Source organism: Pollicipes pollicipes, unplaced genomic scaffold, assembly GCF_011947565.3.
Source record: "Pollicipes pollicipes isolate AB1234 unplaced genomic scaffold, Ppol_2.1 Scaffold_3087;HRSCAF=3621_pilon_pilon_pilon, whole genome shotgun sequence".
Taxonomy (NCBI): domain Eukaryota; kingdom Metazoa; phylum Arthropoda; class Thecostraca; order Pollicipedomorpha; family Pollicipedidae; genus Pollicipes; species Pollicipes pollicipes.
This window is the reverse complement of record NW_023596225.1, coordinates 31,106,701-31,126,514: the sequence shown is the minus strand read 5'-3', so window position 1 is coordinate 31,126,514 and position 19,814 is coordinate 31,106,701. Positions and strand designations below refer to the sequence as shown.

The 19,814-nt window shown below is 51.3% G+C and overlaps 2 protein-coding genes across 5 annotated transcripts in view; one reads left to right on the top strand and one right to left on the bottom strand.

Moving 5' to 3' along the window:
- Positions 1-120: 120 nt before the first annotated feature.
- Positions 121-12,009, bottom strand: Rift (Riboflavin transporter). Of its 4 annotated transcripts, none has more exons than XM_037212256.1 (4): positions 11,653-12,009; positions 10,374-10,495; positions 2,977-4,088; positions 121-2,098 (listed from the first exon to the last, which is right to left on the bottom strand). In XM_037212256.1, exons 2-4 carry the CDS (start codon positions 10,447-10,449, stop codon positions 1,904-1,906), a joined length of 1,383 nt encoding a protein of 460 aa, XP_037068151.1. In that variant the 5' UTR covers positions 10,450-10,495; positions 11,653-12,009; the 3' UTR covers positions 121-1,903. The 4 variants fall into 4 exon arrangements, with proteins under 4 accessions (XP_037068151.1, XP_037068150.1, XP_037068153.1 ...); XM_037212255.1 differs by lacking the exon at positions 11,653-12,009 and adding an exon at positions 8,761-9,014 and having other exon boundaries at positions 10,374-10,489; XM_037212258.1 differs by lacking the exon at positions 10,374-10,495.
- Positions 12,010-12,136: 127 nt separating this feature from the next.
- Positions 12,137-19,814, top strand: part of Cse1 (chromosome segregation 1) — a 43,180-nt gene continuing 35,502 nt past the window's right edge. Inside the window, exons 1-8 of the mRNA XM_037212831.1 lie at positions 12,137-12,447; positions 14,746-14,830; positions 15,188-15,333; positions 15,714-15,906; positions 16,195-16,340; positions 17,489-17,596; positions 18,055-18,147; positions 19,238-19,405. Of these exons, the coding sequence (XP_037068726.1) occupies positions 14,746-14,830; positions 15,188-15,333; positions 15,714-15,906; positions 16,195-16,340; positions 17,489-17,596; positions 18,055-18,147; positions 19,238-19,405 (939 nt within the window). The 5' untranslated portion in view covers positions 12,137-12,447. The remainder of the gene's footprint in view (positions 12,448-14,745; positions 14,831-15,187; positions 15,334-15,713; positions 15,907-16,194; positions 16,341-17,488; positions 17,597-18,054; positions 18,148-19,237; positions 19,406-19,814) is intronic.

Genomic DNA, 19,814 nt, shown 5'->3' with positions numbered 1-19,814 from the left:
CGGACAGTTACTGCGATCGCTTCAGCTTGCACTGAAGACATCTCGCGGCCGTAAAATTCAAGAATACGCCAGCTTAGTCCATATCCATATATATTTCAACACCGATGATAATACAAACCATCACATTCAAACATTTTATTCATCTAGAAAGACAGACATCGGTGGGTACAGACAACCAGTCACACGCACACAAATACATACAGCAAATACATATGGTCCTGACAACATTGAGCCCTAGGGAGCGCCAGCCAAACTGGTTTTCATTTTTTCTTCTGACCGTCATCAATGGTCTAATATTGGACATCACGTGCGGATGTTATACGGCTTGACATCACTAAATCGAAAAATTTGAAACTGAACGATTGCGTAATAAAAAACTAAACTATTGCAGCAGACAAGATAGTGCTTATTGCAACAACTTCATCCACAATGTTCTTGGGCAATCATTAATACAGAAAAATGAGCGCGTCATTTTGCAGCAACTCCGCAACATTCGAAATCATCGCAAAATGCTTCGTAGAGATTTGGGCCGATCGGAATAGGGAATTCTCATTAGAAGTCGATCTGCCTGTCATTCGCTGGTCTCACCCAGCCGATGCTCCTGTGTGGGGGGGGGAGGGGAGTACAGACTCCCCTAGCCCGCGGGGATCACTGCGACCTCGCCGTCGGGGATTCTGTGAGCTCGGGCCCCACTATGGTACCACTCGGGCACGGCGATAACCAATGTCGCTATTGCACTATTGCAGTGTATCGCTTTTACCTAGCCCACGAACAAAGGTTCAGTACAGCGAGTGGCCAATGGATGTGTCTGTCGCCGGTAGCGTGTTCTCATGGCGGCCCCAGGCGGCACGTGGCCACCTTCCCACCAGACAAATTACGTGCATAAACATGTGCGTGAATAAATGTTGACACAAAATCTGACGTCCACACGCAAAAAATAAAGAGCAAACATGCGATGATGTTTTACGCCTTAATGAAATTTCATACGCCTGTAGCACGTTAACCATTTTTCAAGAAATTTTGAAATCCGTTCACACTGTAAAATCCTGCGTGCGCCGCTGGTGGTCGCAGCACCTCAGATCACCAGCGGAATGAGTCAGCTGGATGACCCAGCCTATCCCCCTTCCGTGAAGTGAAGCTTTAACGGACTGGTCCGACCTAGTTTCCAACGGCGTTTTACTCAAAATCAGCAGACAATTCTTAATCCAACGCACCTTTGCAACTCCAGAACATCCCGAGCAAATGAAACACTGCCACGTTTACAATCTGTTTGCGGCCAAAACGCTTTAGGCTGAAATTGTACCACAGTGAGGAGCTACTGCGGCGTATGCGCCCCTCACAGTGCTCTTTATACAGTGAAGAGAAAATTCATCGCAAAAGAGATGTCATGCGCACAATACGGACGGCTGTGCTGACTGCATACCCAGACTGAAAAAAAAAACATTCATCAATAGGTCCAGGCCGTTGAACGCAAACACCTACAGCCACCAAAGCAGTAGCATTACTGCTGGACCACTGCGGTAGAATTACTCTCAGCCAACAACCAACAGCCATCGATGCAGCAGCAGTAGTGTAACCGCAGTACCGCTGTAGCAGGTTTCCTTTTAAACATCTGCGCACCGTTACGACAACCGTCTCTGCGGTCCATATCCAAGACTCTGAGAAATTCTGACGTTTAGAACACAAACGCTCCGCTCCGCTCTGATAAGACACCATGGCTAAAACACCAAAAGCAGTTGGAGGCTACAGGCCCTCCTTCCTCTACTCCTATAGCTAACGACGAAACAACTCGACGATACAAGGCACGTATACAGCGCCGCAGTCCAGTGGCGACGCGAGCCCGTGTTTTCTTCACGACCACACGCGATACAGGTGAACATGTGGCATCTCAAGGCGAGGGACCTCAGCAGGGGTAGTAGCCGGTGAAGAGATTGAAGACGTTGACGGCCAAGAAGGCGGCTACAGCGCCCACCAGGGAGCCGGCTTGGGTGGCGGCGCCGTACCAGAAGAGGGCGCTGCCGCCCCACGGCCGCAGCAGGCCGGCGATACCCACCTTGGCGTATGTGGTCAGACCAACGAACAGCACCCAGCCGAGCACCTGCGGCGGGGAGAGGGAGTCAGAACACGAGACCTGAGGCGGACAGAGGGGTCGGAACAGCACCCGGCCGAGCACCTGTGGCGGGGAGAGAGGGTCAAATCAGGACGCAACCGGGCACCTGTGGTGGAGAGAAGCGGTCATAACATAAGCAAGGAGTCAGGCCTGCTGCAGAGACCAGGGACGGGTGAGGAACCACGCCACAAGCTGCGGCAAAGGGAGCGGAGGTCAGGCCACGACCCAGGTCAGTGAGATGCATGAGACATCAGGACGACACTAAAGAGAATCGTCCCTGTATAACTCAACTCGACGAGGTACAACTACAACATCCCAGCTGAACCGTTAGATGGGTCACCGGGTTCTCACCACGCCTGGAAAGTTCCAGGCCTCATCGCATGCATAACATAAACTGCAAGTTTGACGTGGCGTTGAGTTCACGTTCTGCCCTCCAAATAGAGCCCTGCACGGTCTCTGTTGCATGCATGGCAACATCCGTCGCGATGACGTCACGCCTCGCCTGCGACGCCTCCTGGGAATAACAGCCAGACGGAAGGCTGCACACTGCCGCAGAGTGAGCAGACACCTTCGTCCACTTCGGACTACATAGTCCAGCCCCAGAGAGCCCGAAGCTCCTTCCCAGCACATGACAGAAAACCGACAGAGGCGTCTCCAGCACGCCCCTGACAATGAGGCACACCATCCCAGCCAACTTACCCCAAGCCCCGCCACAAGCCCAGTCTCATTACACGCACGATCGGAGGCGGAGGCGGCTTGACCAACGTCACGCTTCCTGTGACGACATTCCGCGTCACGTGACATCACGCCGCGCACAGACACGCCACGCCACGATACACGTGACCCAAGGCCGCGCGGTCACTCACCACGAGCGCCTCGCCGGCGGCGGTGCCCTGCAGCGGCGGCGCCGGACTCTCGGCGGCGGTCAGCAGCAGGTAGACGGCGCACAGGCCGCCCAGCAGGGCGCAGCCGGCGGCCACCGCCGCCCGCCGCACGGGCAGCAGGAAGAGCAGCAGGCAGGCGGCCGGGTTGGCCATCAGCGAGAGCGTCGCCACCAGGTGGAAGGCCAAGTTGCCGTAGGGCAGCACCGAGTACGACTGCACGCTCGGCAGGAAGCCGTTGGCCAGCAAGCTGATGAGCGCCTGGAGGACGAGCAGCGGCAGCAGTGAGCGCCAGCGCCAGACGGGCGCCGCTGGCGCCGGCGCCGGCGCTTCGACGGCGTACAGGCGCGTCGGCGAGCCCCCGCGCGGCGAGGCGTCCGACGCGTCCGAGGAGGGCGGCGAGCCGCGCTCGCGCGACGCCTCAAGCCGCGGAAGGTGCAGCAGCAGCGCGAACGCCACGCAGCTCAGCGCCATCATCGCGAACAGGAAGTAGAAGAAGCCGGCGACGGGGAAGCGCGGCTTCAGCGGCGCCGGTGTCAGGAAGGTGCCGTTGATGCCCGCGCTGCTGTTGACACACTCGGCGTTGCCGCCGACCCCCTGCGCCAGCGCCACTAGGCTGGGGAGCAGGCCGCTCAGGCCCTCGCCGACCATGTAGGAGACGAGGTAGCGGCTGCCGAAGCGGGCCGTGAACGGCACGTACACCACGCTGCTGGTGCAGTCGACCAGCGCGATGAAGAAGAGCAGGACGAACAGCGCCGTGCTGTGCTCGACGCCGGCCACGGTGGACGTGCGCTGCCAGAAGAGCGCCGACAGGAAGCACGCCGCGGCGCCCGTCACCAGCATGCCGTACACGACCAGCGAGTCGAGTCTGGTCGAGCGACGCAGCAGCCGGTACCGCAGCAGCGTGTACAGCAGCGGCCCGACGTTGGCCAGCTGCACGATGACGGAGAGGTAGGAGGGCAGCGTCCAGCCCTCGGGCAGCGCGGCCACCAGCAGCGGCAGCTCCACCCAGATGCCGTTCACGGCGAGCCACGAGCTGATGCCGAACAGCACCAGCAGCAGGTCCGTCAGCAGGAGGCGACGCCCGGTGGCCATGGCTGCAAAACGGGGAGCCGCGTTACGCGACACGCGGTGGCCGTGGTCAGCACGGAGCTGAGGCAGGGCGGATGGCGAGGGATGCTCCGTCGCAGGCGGCTGGCGCGAAACCGGTCAAACCGGTCGACGGGACACGAAGTTAGCAGGTTGCATCATTCCAATGATATGAGGGGAGGAAGATGGAGGTACCCAGGTTGGTTATACGGCGGGGCGGGGGAGGGGGAGGGGAGCAGCAAGGGTCAGACAGTTCGAATAAGACAGGGGAGATGAGGGCAGCGAAGATCAGACGTCTGCCAGATGACTGGTTTTATGAGAGAGCGAAGAACCTGTGCATGAGACAAGGCCGGTTTAGATGCACCCCAAGTGTCCGTAAACCGCCCTAGGCGGCTGCGCAAGACTGGTCACATGACTTGGAAACAACGTTTGTGAGAGTGTGAGACAACTCTGAACACATGGCGGGAGAGGAAGAAATGTCTGTGTGAGAGATCTTACATGGTGAAAAATGCATCCGATTTTTTATCGCCCCTACCATAGAAATGGCAGGCTACGTTGCCACATGCAGTGATGCCAAATATTGACCAGATGTCGCAGGATGTGTCACGCATCGTTCACACTTGTTGGTCATCCCGGGAATTCCTCAGGGCAAGCGCTTTACGTTATCCCTTTTCGAACGAGGAAGAGGTCTACGCGCCTCCACGCCTCGCCGATAACCTGCGCGCGCTTGTCAGGTGTGGTCTTGCGCGCCACTTCACCGCGCTCGGGTCACTGGGGGTCTGAGAACCCTGCCTGCAAACGTGGCATGTCAGGAACCACATATATGGCGGGAGGGGGAGGGGGAAGATCCGAAGAGGAAGACGGTCAGGTAACCTCCGCCTTTCAACTGATGCTGCGCTCTCCGAGGTGGCCTCCCAGCCAGGTCAGGTCCTCCAGCCAGGTCAGGGGCCACCCCTGACTTGTGGGGAGTCAGCTCCCAGCTTCAGGTGGATAGTCACGTCTTGGGGAGATGGTAAGGGTCGTTTACCAGAATCTGTGTACGGCTGGGTGACTGACACAAACCCCGCGGACCGTGTTTCGGGTGGATTCCGGTTGGACCTTTGAGATGGTATATCCGAATTCTGCCATGTCCTGCGTTGTTCTTTTCGGCCGCACCCTCCTATCTCGTCTTGAATTTCGGTTAAGCGCAGACACGTCTCCCAGAAACTTCTGGTGCAGGTGCAAAGTTACTTTCGCACAAGGGGGGAGGGGGGTCCTGGGTTTTGAAGAAAAGCCTCAACTGTCTCCATGTCGTGACGCTAAATCTCCTTCACCAACGTAAATCGAAAACTTCTGCCCTTTGCTCCGTGCTGCGCGTCATATGGTGCCAAGAAATCTGGGGCACACCACCTTAAACCCCAAGGCGAGTGCTGTCAAACGGAACGAAAAAGCAAGTGCTCGTGTGGCATTGGGGCCTACCACACGCGTGTAAAATCAGGAAGCAATTTTCTGGGGCTGGGGCAGGACTGGTCTCAAAAGGTAATGAAGGTGACGTGACCGCACTGAGACCGGTCACCGCTCCATCGCACCATCTGTTACGCGAAGTCACTGCAGGCAAGGTGTAGACTAGGTGATAAAGCACAAGTCACAACTAAACAGCGGCCATCAACGTCTAGTCCTCTGAAGAAAAGGACATGTGTAGTGTTGAGGCGTTTTGGAAGTTTGTTCCCGTAGTTGACGTTAAACCTCTGTTGTTCAGCCGCCTAGCGGAAGTTGCAGGAACCTGCGATTGGTCATGTCACCGCTGCGGAGTTTGCGTGTGGGGCGGCGGCTATTTGTACAGGTTGTTATCTGAGTGGGACGGCGTGGCTGCCTGTGGGGATATTGTGGGCTGTGTGCTGAGCTTTTTGGGTCGACATTTTTGCAAATATCTGTTTGATTGAAGTGTAAACTAATAAACCTATGTTCGCGGACGGAATATTACGGTATGCAAGATGGCGAAAGTCCGTGACGGTAGACACTAAAAAAAAACAACCAAAAAATCGCCTAGGTGTAAAGGATTTCTGACTCAGATTGTTTGTCAACCAACAGGACCGCTGCTGACCACTGCACGGTCAACATGGATCAGTTCGGTTCATTACTCATCGGGTGCTCACTATCAAGTAGGTTTGAGTCCGAGGAGTTACCGACGCCCCCAGCATGTTCATTGTCAGGATGACGTTTACCATCGTATCTATCGTTGAAATCGAGGCAAACTACCGTGGGTGTAGCAACGTAAGCTCATTCTGACTAATACCTCATATGAGTCATTTCTCGTGACGACGATTTTGGGCTCTAAGGCAGGCCGACTGCCGCCGCCACATATGGTGCCCATTGAAACCCGTTCTCAACAGTCACTAACTTTCGGGCTATTTCAGGACAAATCACCAAGGCAGACTTTAAATTGTTCCCCGTGACCCCTGCAAATGGGACGAAATTCGGCTCACGTTATCATCTTCATCACGCATAACATCTCTGAGATTTTTTGGCATATAAGTTACATCGGTCGTCAGGCTGGAGGTCACATAATTTCGGTGTCACGTTGTTATAGGGCCTTGGGTGTCACGAGGAAAAATTGACCAGAAAATAAGCATTATGCATACAATGGCTGCTTAGATCTGATCAAAGCTGGAGATCATTTTAAAGCAGATGATCTCACTGCAAACATCGCTGATTGTTTCCCTTCATTTTTCCCTTTGATCTCGCGACCTTCTCTCGTATGTAATTTGTTGAAATTACATTTTTGGATTTTTCACTGGAGGATTTCCAACGCATTTTCTGAATAATCACATGCCGCTTTATTTGTAACTCCGAGGCCATGGCGTGCCACCGAGGTCAACATTGAGGTCACGGTATGGGTCTGTTCGTATCTTTGACGCGCGTGACATGAGACATAGCCGATACGGCCAGCACATGAATACTCGTCGCCCAACAAAAACGTTGCTGATATTCTGAAGTGGGTGAGAGGTTACGCACGCCACGTATCAGCCAGTGAAATGAACTTGGGCAGTGATTATAGGTGAGAAAATGTAGATACGCGATATGGGTGTCACTTCATAGGCCCGTTAGAGGGACTAGAGTGACAGCTGCATAATTAAGCGGGCAAAAAAAACTTTAAAAGGAATAAAAAACCACAAAGAAAAAGGAGGAAAGGAGAAGGAAAATCCAAATACGAAGACGTGCAACAACGGTCTTCGAAGTTGTAGCACCATGGTCGGCAATGACTCTGGCGCCGGAGAAGTGACGGGGTGGATCATATTGGTCGCGACCATCCCACGCTGCCCGCCCCAGACAACACACTAATCTCATATCTCGACGAGGCCACTCTCAATTCGTCACGCTTGACGTCTCAGTCCGGCGTACCGCGGCTACTGGTGCGCCATCCCCGGGCCCACAGCTACCAATTATCCGCGTCCTTCATCAGGCGGCAGGTGGGAGATGATTGCCTGTGATTATCGACGACGCGGCTTGGAATTCGAGTCATTGTTCCTAGGGTCAGCTAGGACCAACTTCAGACGGCCGTTCCTGGGGTGAGGGATCGATCAGGCGGCGCAAGAAGTCACCGTCCTTGACCGCACCTGGTTTTTGTACCATGTAGGAACGCTTGGGCATTGGGGATTGGAGCATTATTTGTGCCGTGCCCACCACTGTTGTTTTTGGACGATTATTTTGCTCGTTTGAGGCGTATGGTAGGTTTAAAATGCTCAAATACGCGGTATCGTGTGCTGGAGCTAATTCCAAAGTCACCCCACTCCATTTTTCCCATACGAAAGGCGATTCTATCTGTGACATCAAGCCAGAAAAAATAGAACGAGTTGAAGCGGAGCATCCAACACGCGACTGCCCTTGGTTGTGACTTCCCTCCTACCTGAGCATACAGTTACCTGCGGCGGGAGTCAATCCCGCAGACGCTGCGCTTTCGAAGCCAATGCGTACGCCGCTCACTCCTCAGAGGAGGCCACTGACATCGGGACACCGGGACAGCAGTTGCTTTGCACGGGTGGATGTAAGGCGAGCCTGTGCCGCACTCAACGTCGGCACTATGACGAGGCGACAGCGGCGCCCACGATTTGTGACCGCATCAATATGGTGCGGCGGCACAATGCTAGGCATAAGTGTTCCATGTGTTTATTTCATTTTTTACTTGATGATCCTAGAGTCACATTTAAAGGGGAAGGGAGGGGGCGGGGCAAACTGATGCCGCTTCATATCCTACGAGATAAACTAAAGCATATAGGCGGTGTGCATTTGGTGTTGCATTAAAACATTACTTATTCGCGCGGCACATTGCTACACAGCATGCATCAGGGTTATACAATATCCGCCGTTCACGATAAACTATCTTCGGTCGGTGACAGAATAAACCGCCGTGTGTCCACGGCATACCAGCTGAAGCCAGCAGTCAATGGACCACTCAGCGTACCTACAGTAGCTTCAGATAGCAACAATCAGTGCATCGCAACGAATCTCAAGCCTCGGGATGACACAAAAAACGGCACCACTAGAACACGAAGCAGAATCTGCAGAGCCAGAGCCCCACAGTTCAACGACGGACATTCACGACGTGAAGACGCAGCTGTTGAAGCTCATCTCATGCAAGGACGGCCCGCCGGAAATGACGTCACCACGCCCCACCCGGCGTACTTCCCCGTTTCGACGAACCTGGGTCGAACGGTGTTACACAACAGCGTCGCGTCCTAGCGCAGCAATCGCCAGCGCGGTGCACCCCGCACGCGCGCCACCGACCCCGCGAGCTCCCGGCGCCGACGGCAGCCGACGAACACTGCGCCTGACCCGCTGACCACGATCGCACACAACCGAGGGGGCGGGGCGGCCCGCGCCGGCCACCCATTGGTCCGCTTGGCGGCGTGGCGTCACTGGCAAGGACGACGGGGCGGGAGTCCCTGAGCCGCTGCCTGTGATGGAGATAGGTGGGGGTTTAAGGCATTTGTTGAAGATAGGTCAGTCCCTCAACTGACCTTAATTCGGGTCAACTGAATGACCTGGATTCGAATTGACGCTGTAATGGTGACAGCCCGCCATGCGTCACAAACGATTATAGCACTCTCTGAACAAGGCATACGAAACAAATGCAACCTGTTGGAATTTCAACGTCCGGAAGAAGATTTATTCCCCATCGCTCCATCCTTGTACAGTCCAGTCGATTTGACCTCCCGCACGGTAGGGATGTAAAAACGCGGGAGCTTGGGTCCTCGGAAATGCACCTCTCCGCATCAAGGACACCAAACCAAATACACACCACTGGTTAACGGCCAATCTTCCGAGTGGTATCGCATATTATCAGCTTTGCCAAACACCGGTCATGCAAACCAATGCGATCCTATGTTCATGCTTTCCTCATTACGGCAAACCAAATGGAGATAACTTTTACGTCTACCGACAGACTTGTGCTTGACTCCACGTCTGAACTAATTTTTCACCATTCTAAAAACATTCAATATACAGACTAAAAAGTTCACGGGTCTGAATCCAAAGTTGATTGAAAACAGCTGTTGAAAATTTGAACTGAAACAAAACCTGACACAAGTTTGAACTGATGAAAGAAACTCGGACTTGACCGCGAGTCCCAATCAAGTCTTTGTTGAGAATATATACAGCCAGTACAAAAATATCAAGCATGTACATATACAGTGTCATGTATACACACACATATATATGTCATGTCATATATATATATATATATATATATATATATATATATATATCATAAACACATGTCATGGTCCTCATCTAGATGACATTAGTGATACCCTGGTTTATAGTGCCGTGAAGTTTTTTTGCGCGGAGCAAAGTTAAATGAACAGTGACTCTATAAGTCATGGATCGTGCTGTAAACTGTGAACCAGAAATATCTCGTGTATCTGCAGTCATGGCACGATGTTATATGGAATGCCCCTTGAACACAAAGAACCAAGACAAAGCATGCAAGGCAGAGAGGAGAGGCTACACAAGCAATGTATATCCCCATGCAGCATAGGGTTCAGAGCTGTGGTTTCCTATTCAGTTAGGGAGGGCTCTAGTCTCCATTGCCCCCTTTGAGCTCTAGTCACCCTCCCCTTTGAGACAAAAGGGGCTAAATCCGAGACAAAATCCATTTTTTGGTATTTCTGTGTTCTTCTCCCCCTGCCCTCTCATTTTGCGAAGCTTCACCCCTGACAAGGTCACAACCCCACACCCATGCACCAGAATGTTCCACCACCAGCAAAAACACTTCATGTACATGCAGAGAGACAGAACACCCAGAGGATACAAACCTGTGCCAGGCAGATCACCGAGGGCTCCATATGACCGCGAGCGGAGGCGACCAATGTTCGTTGTTGGCTCCCACATGTTGTAGAGTAGTCAGAATTGGACAACAGCTCACCAAGGCTGGACACTGTGTGCATGCAGACAAGCTAGGTGAATACCATTACTTAGTACCTATACAAATAGTTATTTTGCTACTGGCTGATTGCTTACCAGTGCATGTGTCTACCAGTGCTAAGGCCATTGGTATTGACACCATAGCCACATATATGTGGGAAATGAGGCAATATTACCATCCCACAACAGGAACTAAATTTCAGACCTCTTAACCCAGAGTAGACTGCTCAAGCTTCATGATGTTTTGGTAACTCTTTGGATTGAAAATTCATCAAAATATCCTGGGTCATGTATTTGGGACCAACCCTACAGTTGCCAGGCAAGGGCAGCTTTATGATGTTCTATGCTACTGAAACACCCAGACTTAAGCATATAATTTAGGTAGGCACTGCCAGTAGGGCAGAATACTTGTGCTGGCAGGTGATGGTGCATGAAGTACGAAAACTACATCTGTTCTCCACTGCACATTTGCTGGTCTCCAGATTTGAAATGATAAATGGCTAATTCCTAATGTTTTCTCCATAGAAAATCTAAGACCAAAAAGCACACAGAGAATGACAAAGTCTGATAGCTTCCTTTATGATATTACTCTATGTTACAGGCAAAAAGCAATTTGGTTTATCACATGCTACAATTAATACAAAAAACATTCCCCACTAGAATGAAACATTTCATTCATTTTCCTGCAGACAGCCCACAAATTTTGAATTGAAATAGCCATCTCAAAGATCATATGGTGCAGTTCACAGCCCTGCCCTCATTATGCAAGGTATAATAACACAATCAAGCATTGCACTATTAAGGGATATGTTCATGACGTACAGAAATTGTGTTGCCCACAGCCATTTTAGCTGCCTAATAATGTACCAATAATTATAAGTGAGCTTGCTTCATCATATCTGATACTTACTCAGATGTCTTGAAACTGGAACATTCCCTTTAAAGGGGATGTGGAGCATGTAAACCCATAAATAAGCATCCATGTTGTGTCAAACCAATCTTTGCCCTTCAAAGCAGCTTTTTCATCATGACACAATGTTCCAACAGCCATTAATTATGAATCATGTTTTACATAGATTAATCATGCTTTATCAATCATTGACAAAAAGTAAACACCTGTCCAATTAAGGTCAGAGGCATTACATAACACCTTCAACTTAGGTGACCTACCTGATTAGATGAAGTTCCTGAGTTCCCGGTGCCAGGCTATAGCTTGCTTATGCTCACAAACCCGTAGTGATGGTGACAGGGTAATGCATTATGGTGCGAACAGTAACTGCAACAAGCTACAGGCATGGGCAAATGGGCTAGCGTCTGTCAAAAGCGCGTTTGTTTTAATACAGCCAATGTGTTACCGACTCATTTCCAAAACCCAAATCAACTCAGTACTGAAGCAAAGAAGGTGTCTGAGCGATTCAAATACGTGATCTAAGGTGATAAAATCGCATCACCGCCGAAACAAGTAAGTGCTCAACCGCCAAGCGCGGTTCCCTGTCAGTTACGCCAATCAACGCGCCTCCTCGGAAACACGCGCTGCATCGGCGCGATGTAAACATACGACCCGACCAAGGCTACCTAACGACTATTTAGCGACGCTTTTGAAGCAGCAGCGTCATATTTGCAAGCCTTCCATATCTGCGACAGTCGTCATTCCTTTCCCTAACTCTTTCGAATAGTCGCTAAAATCTTGGAGTGTTTTTTGGTAAAACCGGAGGCAATTGCAGAATCTACAATTACTCGAACACATCTAGAGTGTTTTTAACGCGGCCCATTTTTGGACACAGCCAAGGCCAGCATCGCCGCGAACGAGTGCGATCACGTCGTTTGAATCCACCATTGGGATTTGAAGTTTTGAGATTGGGGAGAGTGTGAAGGCTGGACGAATAGTATTCTGTGTGGTCGCCATTTTAAAGTTGATCACAGGGAATTTCCGCTCCCTGCTCACGAGGCACGAAGTGTGCAAAGGTATAGTTTGATAGAATAGCGAGCATGTTACGCTGAGCGCTAGGGGCAGAGTCGCAGGCGAATAGTGATCTAGGAGCACGTGCTCGCTCCCGTCGTGAAGTGCGCGACATGTAAATGAAAATTGGCACAAAAATTGTCTTGATAATGTTGGTGTGCAGCATGCACGTGGGTGGGTGACAGATGCACAATGTTTTACATCATGCAACAAATTGTTGGTCCTGTGGTGCAATTTATTAAATTACTAGTAAAAATAGTTAAAATCTAGTTCTTACTAGTTGAGCAGTTCAAGTCTAGGCTTGATATGCACTGGGGTGACATATATATGACATGCAACACTGAATCTACCCATAAAATGACTTTCGTTTATGGGGAGCCTGATGAGACCAGGGCCTACAGGCCTAGTAGCCTTATTTAATCCCTGATCACCATAAGAGAAGGTAGGGTAAGGTAAGGTAAGGCAATACCTGCACCTTTGTGTGAGGTAGCTTTGTGAAAAGCTGTAAGGTATTCTAGTGATCCCATTATTATCATTAAATAGCCTGAGTTGCAAATCTACTCTGCAGCATTGCACGTAACCTGTCATGCTGAAGGACTTGCATTGATGCACAGCCAAATTGTGCAGGCATACACAAATCTAGCTCATAATTTATGGCTGAGCTAAGCCAAAATTCCTACCATATCTATTGCTACCACTGACCTTACCATAATTATAAAGATGTGTGATATCTTACATGGGTACACACAATATGCTGAGTGAAATCTATGCTGGATAATATGTTTATGTCCCTAGTCATTTTGAACAAAGTTTGGCCTTTGCTAAAGTGTCGTGGAGTTGCTGAGGTGTTATAACTTGGGGTATGACTTGTCACACAGAAGACCAAATCTCAGCCTTGCAGGTTTGTCCTTTCACCAGTCTGCAAAAATCCATCAACTGCTTGGAGTGCTCAGATGCCATCAGTGCACTTAAACTGGAGCATGTGGGTGCAAAATATGGGCAAGACCAATTGTCAAATTGCTTTGGATTTGCCAATTAGTTGTCTTGTATTGATAATATTTTTGCTTAAAATCATTTGATATACATAACACAAATTGTTATGTGCATTTACAAGGATCATTATGCATATATAGGTAATAAGCCCATATGACTTGCATTAGGCCTAGGCCATGCCTAGAAAGAACCTAAGAAGTCAATGTAAACCCCCATGGTCATAATTTACATTACTGTCTCCATCCTGTGATGTCAGAATCATCAGTCATGGCTGCAGGGTTTCACTGCATTGTTGGACACTACAGATATGGACTATGCCTTAACCAAGCTGTGTTTTTAAGTATGCATAGCACACATTGGGCATATTGTATGCTTTTCTTGGATGTAGTGCTGATGAATGACATGAATGGACATAAGGAGAAGATAGAGCTGGGCACAATATCTGACATATGCATGATGCCATGCTTGGTAAGGGAAATGACAGTCTTGTTTAATCTCTTTTCTGTAAGTCCTGCTGGAGACCAATCAAGTGACTAATGGTGTGGGAGCATAATTGTATATATATATATATATATATATATATATATATATATATATATATATATCCATATATTTCAAATTCAAATGCATTTAAAAACTGTATACAAGTGTGCTACCTTATATCAACTGTTGACTGATTACATTTTCTGGTGTTTTAGTGATGTCATTTGTTTGGTATCTAATAACTTTTTCCACTAGTTCTTTTCCGCAGTTGATTCGGTAGTGTTTTGGATTGGCATTTGATAGTTTATATGATATTGAGGCTGAATAACCACACAGTACCAGGTATGGACATCACAGTACTCTCTGTCCATCAAATACCAATGCCGTTTGTTTGCTTGACTGTACTTTGTTGTGATAAGCAAACTTCTTGACTCACACTTTACATCAGCAGTGTTGGCAGTCCCTGATTGTCAAAGAGCAATGATATGTTCAAAGATCAAATGTTGTTCTTGTCTTGGTGCTAAGGCCTGGCTGTACTAGATACTGCAATGCTGCTGGTACCAAGAACATGCTGGTTGGCAATGGTGTCATCAACCATCCTCGAAATGTTGCAGGAATGACTGGGTGAAACAGCCCTGGGAGCACATGTATGTGTGTGGTCATGGTCCATGGGTGATGCCATAGGAACAGTCATTGCTTCCAGCACAGGCTGTGGGCACCCATTTGGGATCACACAGATACCTTACCATCATACAGATTGGCTCCTGAGATGGTGTCTGCACAGGTGACATGTCAACTTCCATGATATCCTGTCTATATGTGGCCAGATGGAGCTGAATGACCAGAACCTGCAGACGCTGGCTGGCTACCTGGGCCAGACGCTGTCCCCGGACCCGGCCGTCCGCAGACCCGGTGAGCAGCGCCATCTGGCGGCCGGTGCGGCAGCCGGTCCTCAGTCGGCCACCCCCCGCCCCTCTCGCGGACTGCGCTTCGGCACTTCCACTGACAGACTGATTTCAGTCGGGAATATTGCGTGATGTTTGGACAGAATGATGTCGACCGATGTCCATTAGTAATCCGAGTTTCGAGCCTGTCTTCTGTGTGACCTTTGATTCTAGATGTTTGTTTGTTGCTGAGATTTTGTGATAACTGTCCATCACATGTATTCGGACGCAGATGCAAAGCAAGAATGCTTGTGTACTAAAACCCTGGCGGTTCTCAATGGATGCCAGCGACGTGGAGGTTACTATTCTCTTGTTCTCGTAACAGCCGAGAAGTTTCTGGAGTCCATCGAGCGCAACGAAAACTACCCGCTGCTGCTACTGCATCTGCTGGATAGCAACTCAGTAGAGCTGCCGTACCGCATCTCAGCCGCCATCACCTTCAAGAACTTCGTCAAACGGAACTGGAAACCGGTAAGGTCTCGCGCTGCGGTGGTGATCTCGTCGCAACTGCTTTAAGAATTCGAAGAAGTCAAATACACTAAGTATTGGATGCGCGTCCCCTGCGAGGCAGCGTCGTCCTTTCCATCCCCACAGCCCAGTCCCCCCCCCCCCCCCACACACACATTGGGGTGGGGCAGTGCGGTACAGTGGTGACACAGTCTATTGGACCCGTCTCGCGTCATCGAATTGACGGTCCCCTTGTATGGAGTAGTTGTCTGACCCGGGTCATCGAATCGACGCTCCCCTTGTATTGAGTGGTGGACTGTCCCGCGTCATCGAATTGACGCTCAACTTGTATTGAGTGGTGGTCTGACCCGGCGCGTGACCGGCCGGGCCGCCTCCGCCCCCAGGACGAGGACGGCAACAGCCACGTGTCGGAGAAGGACCGGACGGCCACGCGCCAGCTGATCGTGGAGCTGATGCTGCGCTCGCCGGAGCAGGTGCAGCGCCAGCTGAGTGATGCCATCTCGGTGATCGGCCGGCAGGACTTCCCCGACCGCTGGCCGAACCTGATCGGCGACCTCACGGCCCGCTTCGGCTCCGGTCAGTGGCGGTCGGCGGCCCGCGGTGGCGCTGCAACCACGCACGTGGCCAAGTTCTGGCGACGTTAGCCGCCAAAAGCGCGGAATGCTGGCGGTATTCGAATTTATATGGTCGTTGAGCGTTCGTGGCATTGGAGCTACCAGGTTTGTCGTGATCTCTGGGCGATCTTAGTCGCCAGTCCTACTTTTGTGATCCCCTTTGACTGAGGTCACATTTTGACTTGGTGTGAGCTGCGGAGCAGGCAGCAGGTATAGACAACACTGAACACGGACCGGTCCCCATCCGCAGGCGACTTCCACGTGATCAACGGCATCCTGCGCACTGCACACTCGCTGTTCGAACGCTACCGATTCGAGTTCAAGTCAAACGAGCTGTGGCTGGAGATCAAGTTTGTGCTCGACAACTTCGCTAAACCGCTGACCGAACTCTTCGTAGTAAGTTAGTGGTAGGAATGAGCAGTCGATGCAAATGGATGAATGCCAAGTGATGTGTTTTACGAGTTCACTCCATTACCTCCACCAAGCTTGTGTGGTTCTTGCGAGGAACAGAGTCGCACACAGCACGGGAGCATTTTGTCCGTCCTCAAATGTCCGTCCTCAAAGAAGACCCAATATTGCATGATGTGTGTCAGGAGTTATCTGCCTTACCTTCTCCAAGCTGTGGGGCTTGCGCTAAGATCAGATGACAACATAGCATGTGGCTTTTCTCGCTTTAATTCAAGTTTGATTGAAACATCTGATTTTATATTCTGCAGCTGTGCATCATTTTCAGCACAGGTTTGCTTTAAACACGATTTAAGCGAGTGGTTGCATTTATGTGTCTCATATCTGTGCTCAGCTGTTTGCTATAGTTGTACACAGTTCAGAGTCATCGATTAATCGATTTACTGTACATCTGCAAGGGACCACTTTATGGTGACCAGTGACACAAAAATCTTGAAACCACATAAAGTACATACAACTGGTATTTTTATTTATAAATCGTGGTTGTCAGCTACACATTGCACATGTGACCTCGTCATTTGGCCGGTGCTGGAACCTAGACACTCAGACCGATGCGCAGACATCACACACTGAACACGAGCCGACTGCCGCTCCGGTGTGCGCTGTCGGTTGACGTCGGCCGCCCAGACACTCAGACCGATGCGCAGGCATCACACACTGAACACGAGCCGACTGCCGCTCCGGTGTGCGCTGTCGGCTGACGTCGGCCGCCCAGACATTCAGACCGATGCGCAGACATCACACACTGAACACGAGCCGACTGCCGCTCCGGTGTGCGTTGTCGGCTGACGTCGGCCGCCCAGACACTCAGACCGATGCGCAGACATCACACACTGAACACGAGCCGACTGCCGCTCCGGTGTGCGCTGTCGGCTGACGTCTGCCGCCTGGACACTCAGACCGATGTGCAGACATCACACACTGAACACGAGCCGACTGCCGCTCCAGTGTGCGCTGTCGGCTGAGGTCGGCCGCCCGGACACTCAGACCGATGCGCAGACATCACACACTGAACACGAGCCGACTGCCGCTCCGGTGTGCGCTGTCGGCTGACGATGGCCGCTGCCGTCCGTCCTCAGGCGACCATGGGCCTGGCGGAACAGCACGCCACGAACGCCACCGCCATGAAGCTCATCTGCTCGTCACTGGAGCTCATCTGCCAGCTCTTCTACTCCCTCAACTACCAGGTGCCCATGGCTAGAATGTTTCGGCCCGCTCCCCATCCCTCCCTCCCTTCTATGGTGCGGGTGGCCTGTGGCATGGACGTGGGGATGTTGCGAAGAGGTCTGCACTGCCAAAGCACTGTCTCTAGTCATCGTCAGTAAGTGGGTTTGTTGGGCTCATTGATAGATTGAAGTGCCTTACTTTAACGCGCGTATGGAGAATTTTCTTACGAATGAGGGGACCTGATGCTTACCTGATGTTTGGGGACAAATCAAGACCATTTGAGGCATGATCATTGGTGTGTGATCTCAACATATGACCGCTGGAGCCCATACTTGCGCCCAATCTACGTAGCAGTGCTCATGGAAATATATAAACCGAAAGACGAGCGAGCTCCGATTACAGGGGCTCTGCATGCGCTTACTACGTGCTTCATCGTGCGCGTTCGGTTTCACTGTACAACATCATGATTGCATTCCAGGATCTGCCAGAGTTCTTTGAAGACAACATGGAGACGTGGATGCCCAGATTTCTGCAGCTCCTTGAACTGGACAACAGACTACTGCAGACCGATGTAAGCTTGTTGGTCGCTGCGTCAGCCAGCTTTGCGTTATGCGACTGCCGGTTGTTTGGCACACTATCGGTCAAACTGACCTTTTTTGTATCAGCACTTGTAAAGAAATTGAATTGAGTACCTCAGATGAAGTGGTCTGAAGTGAAGAAGTGGTCAGATGAAGTGGCCTTCTGGGAGACTAGACGTACGGAGCTACTCTGCTTGCGGTGCCCGCCCTTCCTGCCAGGGTGAAAGGCGGGTGACGCCATATGGCCTCAGTAGCTGAATGTTTTATAAACCTCCAACGATATTGACAAGGAAATGGCTTTGCGAGGTGATCTATAGTAATATTGCGAGGTGATGTATAGTATATTGCGAGGTGCGCTACTGCTTTAACCATAGATTTACGCCGGGAGTCTTGCTGGTCTTTTGATTCACCTTCTGCATCAAAATCGTGTAAAGACTTGATTTTTGTGTTCTTTTTTGTGTTCCTTCGTTTGCAAAAAGGAACAAAAAGTGACCGTCGCAAGGACAATTTATGGAACTCGAAAATGTCAGGAGTTGTGCTTGAAACACTAACGTCGGGATGCCTTCCCCGGTGACATTGCTCGGGGATTTACCAAATGGTGGCTGTAGCTGGCTGCAGGCTGACTGTATATCTTTCCTTCATTGGCACTGGCACTGCCCTGAACAGTGGTAGGCATTTCGTATTTTTAAAATGATTTCAGTTGGAATCATGATACCCCGCGCATGAGTAGACCCGATATTACGTTATTTTTACTCGGCACATGCCAGAAAATGGTCTGAAAGCCTGGCATGTTTGCGTGTTCAGTCTGTGCTTGGCTCGCCGGAGCCAAGTTCTGCCCCAAACATGCGACGGCCGTGCTGCAGGACCATGCGAAGAGATCGAGCCCCGTTGCTGTCCGCTCTGTGTCGTTGACCAGCGACCATCACCCGTCACGTGATGCCCGTCCCCCTACCGTTCCTGTGCGGTTTTCGCCGCAGACCATCACGCGTCCTGTGCTGACTGACACCATCCCCATGACCGGCCGGTGCGGTGCGTTCTGCTGACCTGAGGGCTTTCCCCTCTGCCGTGACGCCGGCCGCGCAGGACGAGGAGGAGGCGGGTCCGCTGGAGCTGCTGCGCACCCAGATCTGCGACAACGTGACACTGTACGCGCAGAAGTACGACGAGGAGTTCCGGCCGTACCTGCCGCGCTTCGTGCAGGCCGTCTGGACGCTGCTGGCCAACACGGGCATGCAGGTCAAGTATGACCTGGTGAGTGCAACGCGCCGGGCTGTCAGGCGACGCGGTGGGTGTAGCGAGACCGACTGACGCACAGTCTACTGGATGGGACGAAACGGTCAGACGCGCGCCGCGACGCGGCCAGTGGAGCTCAGCGGACGGTGTTGTGTGACAGGCATGGTGGGTGTAATGAAGCAGGCAGCTGTGTGCGCACACGTGGTGAGCGCATACAGTAGGCAGTCTTCGTCGGGATTTTGACGTCTGATAATCCAGTCCTCGGGATTTTGACGGGACCTGACGTCGGATGCAAAGGTTGACTACGATCTGGTGGGTACAAGAACATTGGCCTTATGGGAGATGGGGCAAGGCAGTAGTCGCTGAGTCTGCGTGTATTGCCGAACCACCGGCTGAGTTTCGCGATCTGGGCGGCCGTGCCTGAGCA

Excerpts from the sequence above, each read along its gene's own strand:
- Rift (XM_037212255.1), bottom strand. The coding sequence starts at position 8,950 with ATGGGTGGCCGGCGCGGGCCGCCCCGCCCCCTCGGTTGTGTGCGATCG. Across the intron at positions 4,089-8,760 it reads TGTAACACCGTTCGACCCAG|CCATGGCCACCGGGCGTCGC; the intron begins GTTCGTCGAAAC and ends CCCGTTTTGCAG. Across the intron at positions 2,099-2,976 it reads CCGCCGGCGAGGCGCTCGTG|GTGCTCGGCTGGGTGCTGTT; the intron begins GTGAGTGACCGC and ends TCCCCGCCGCAG.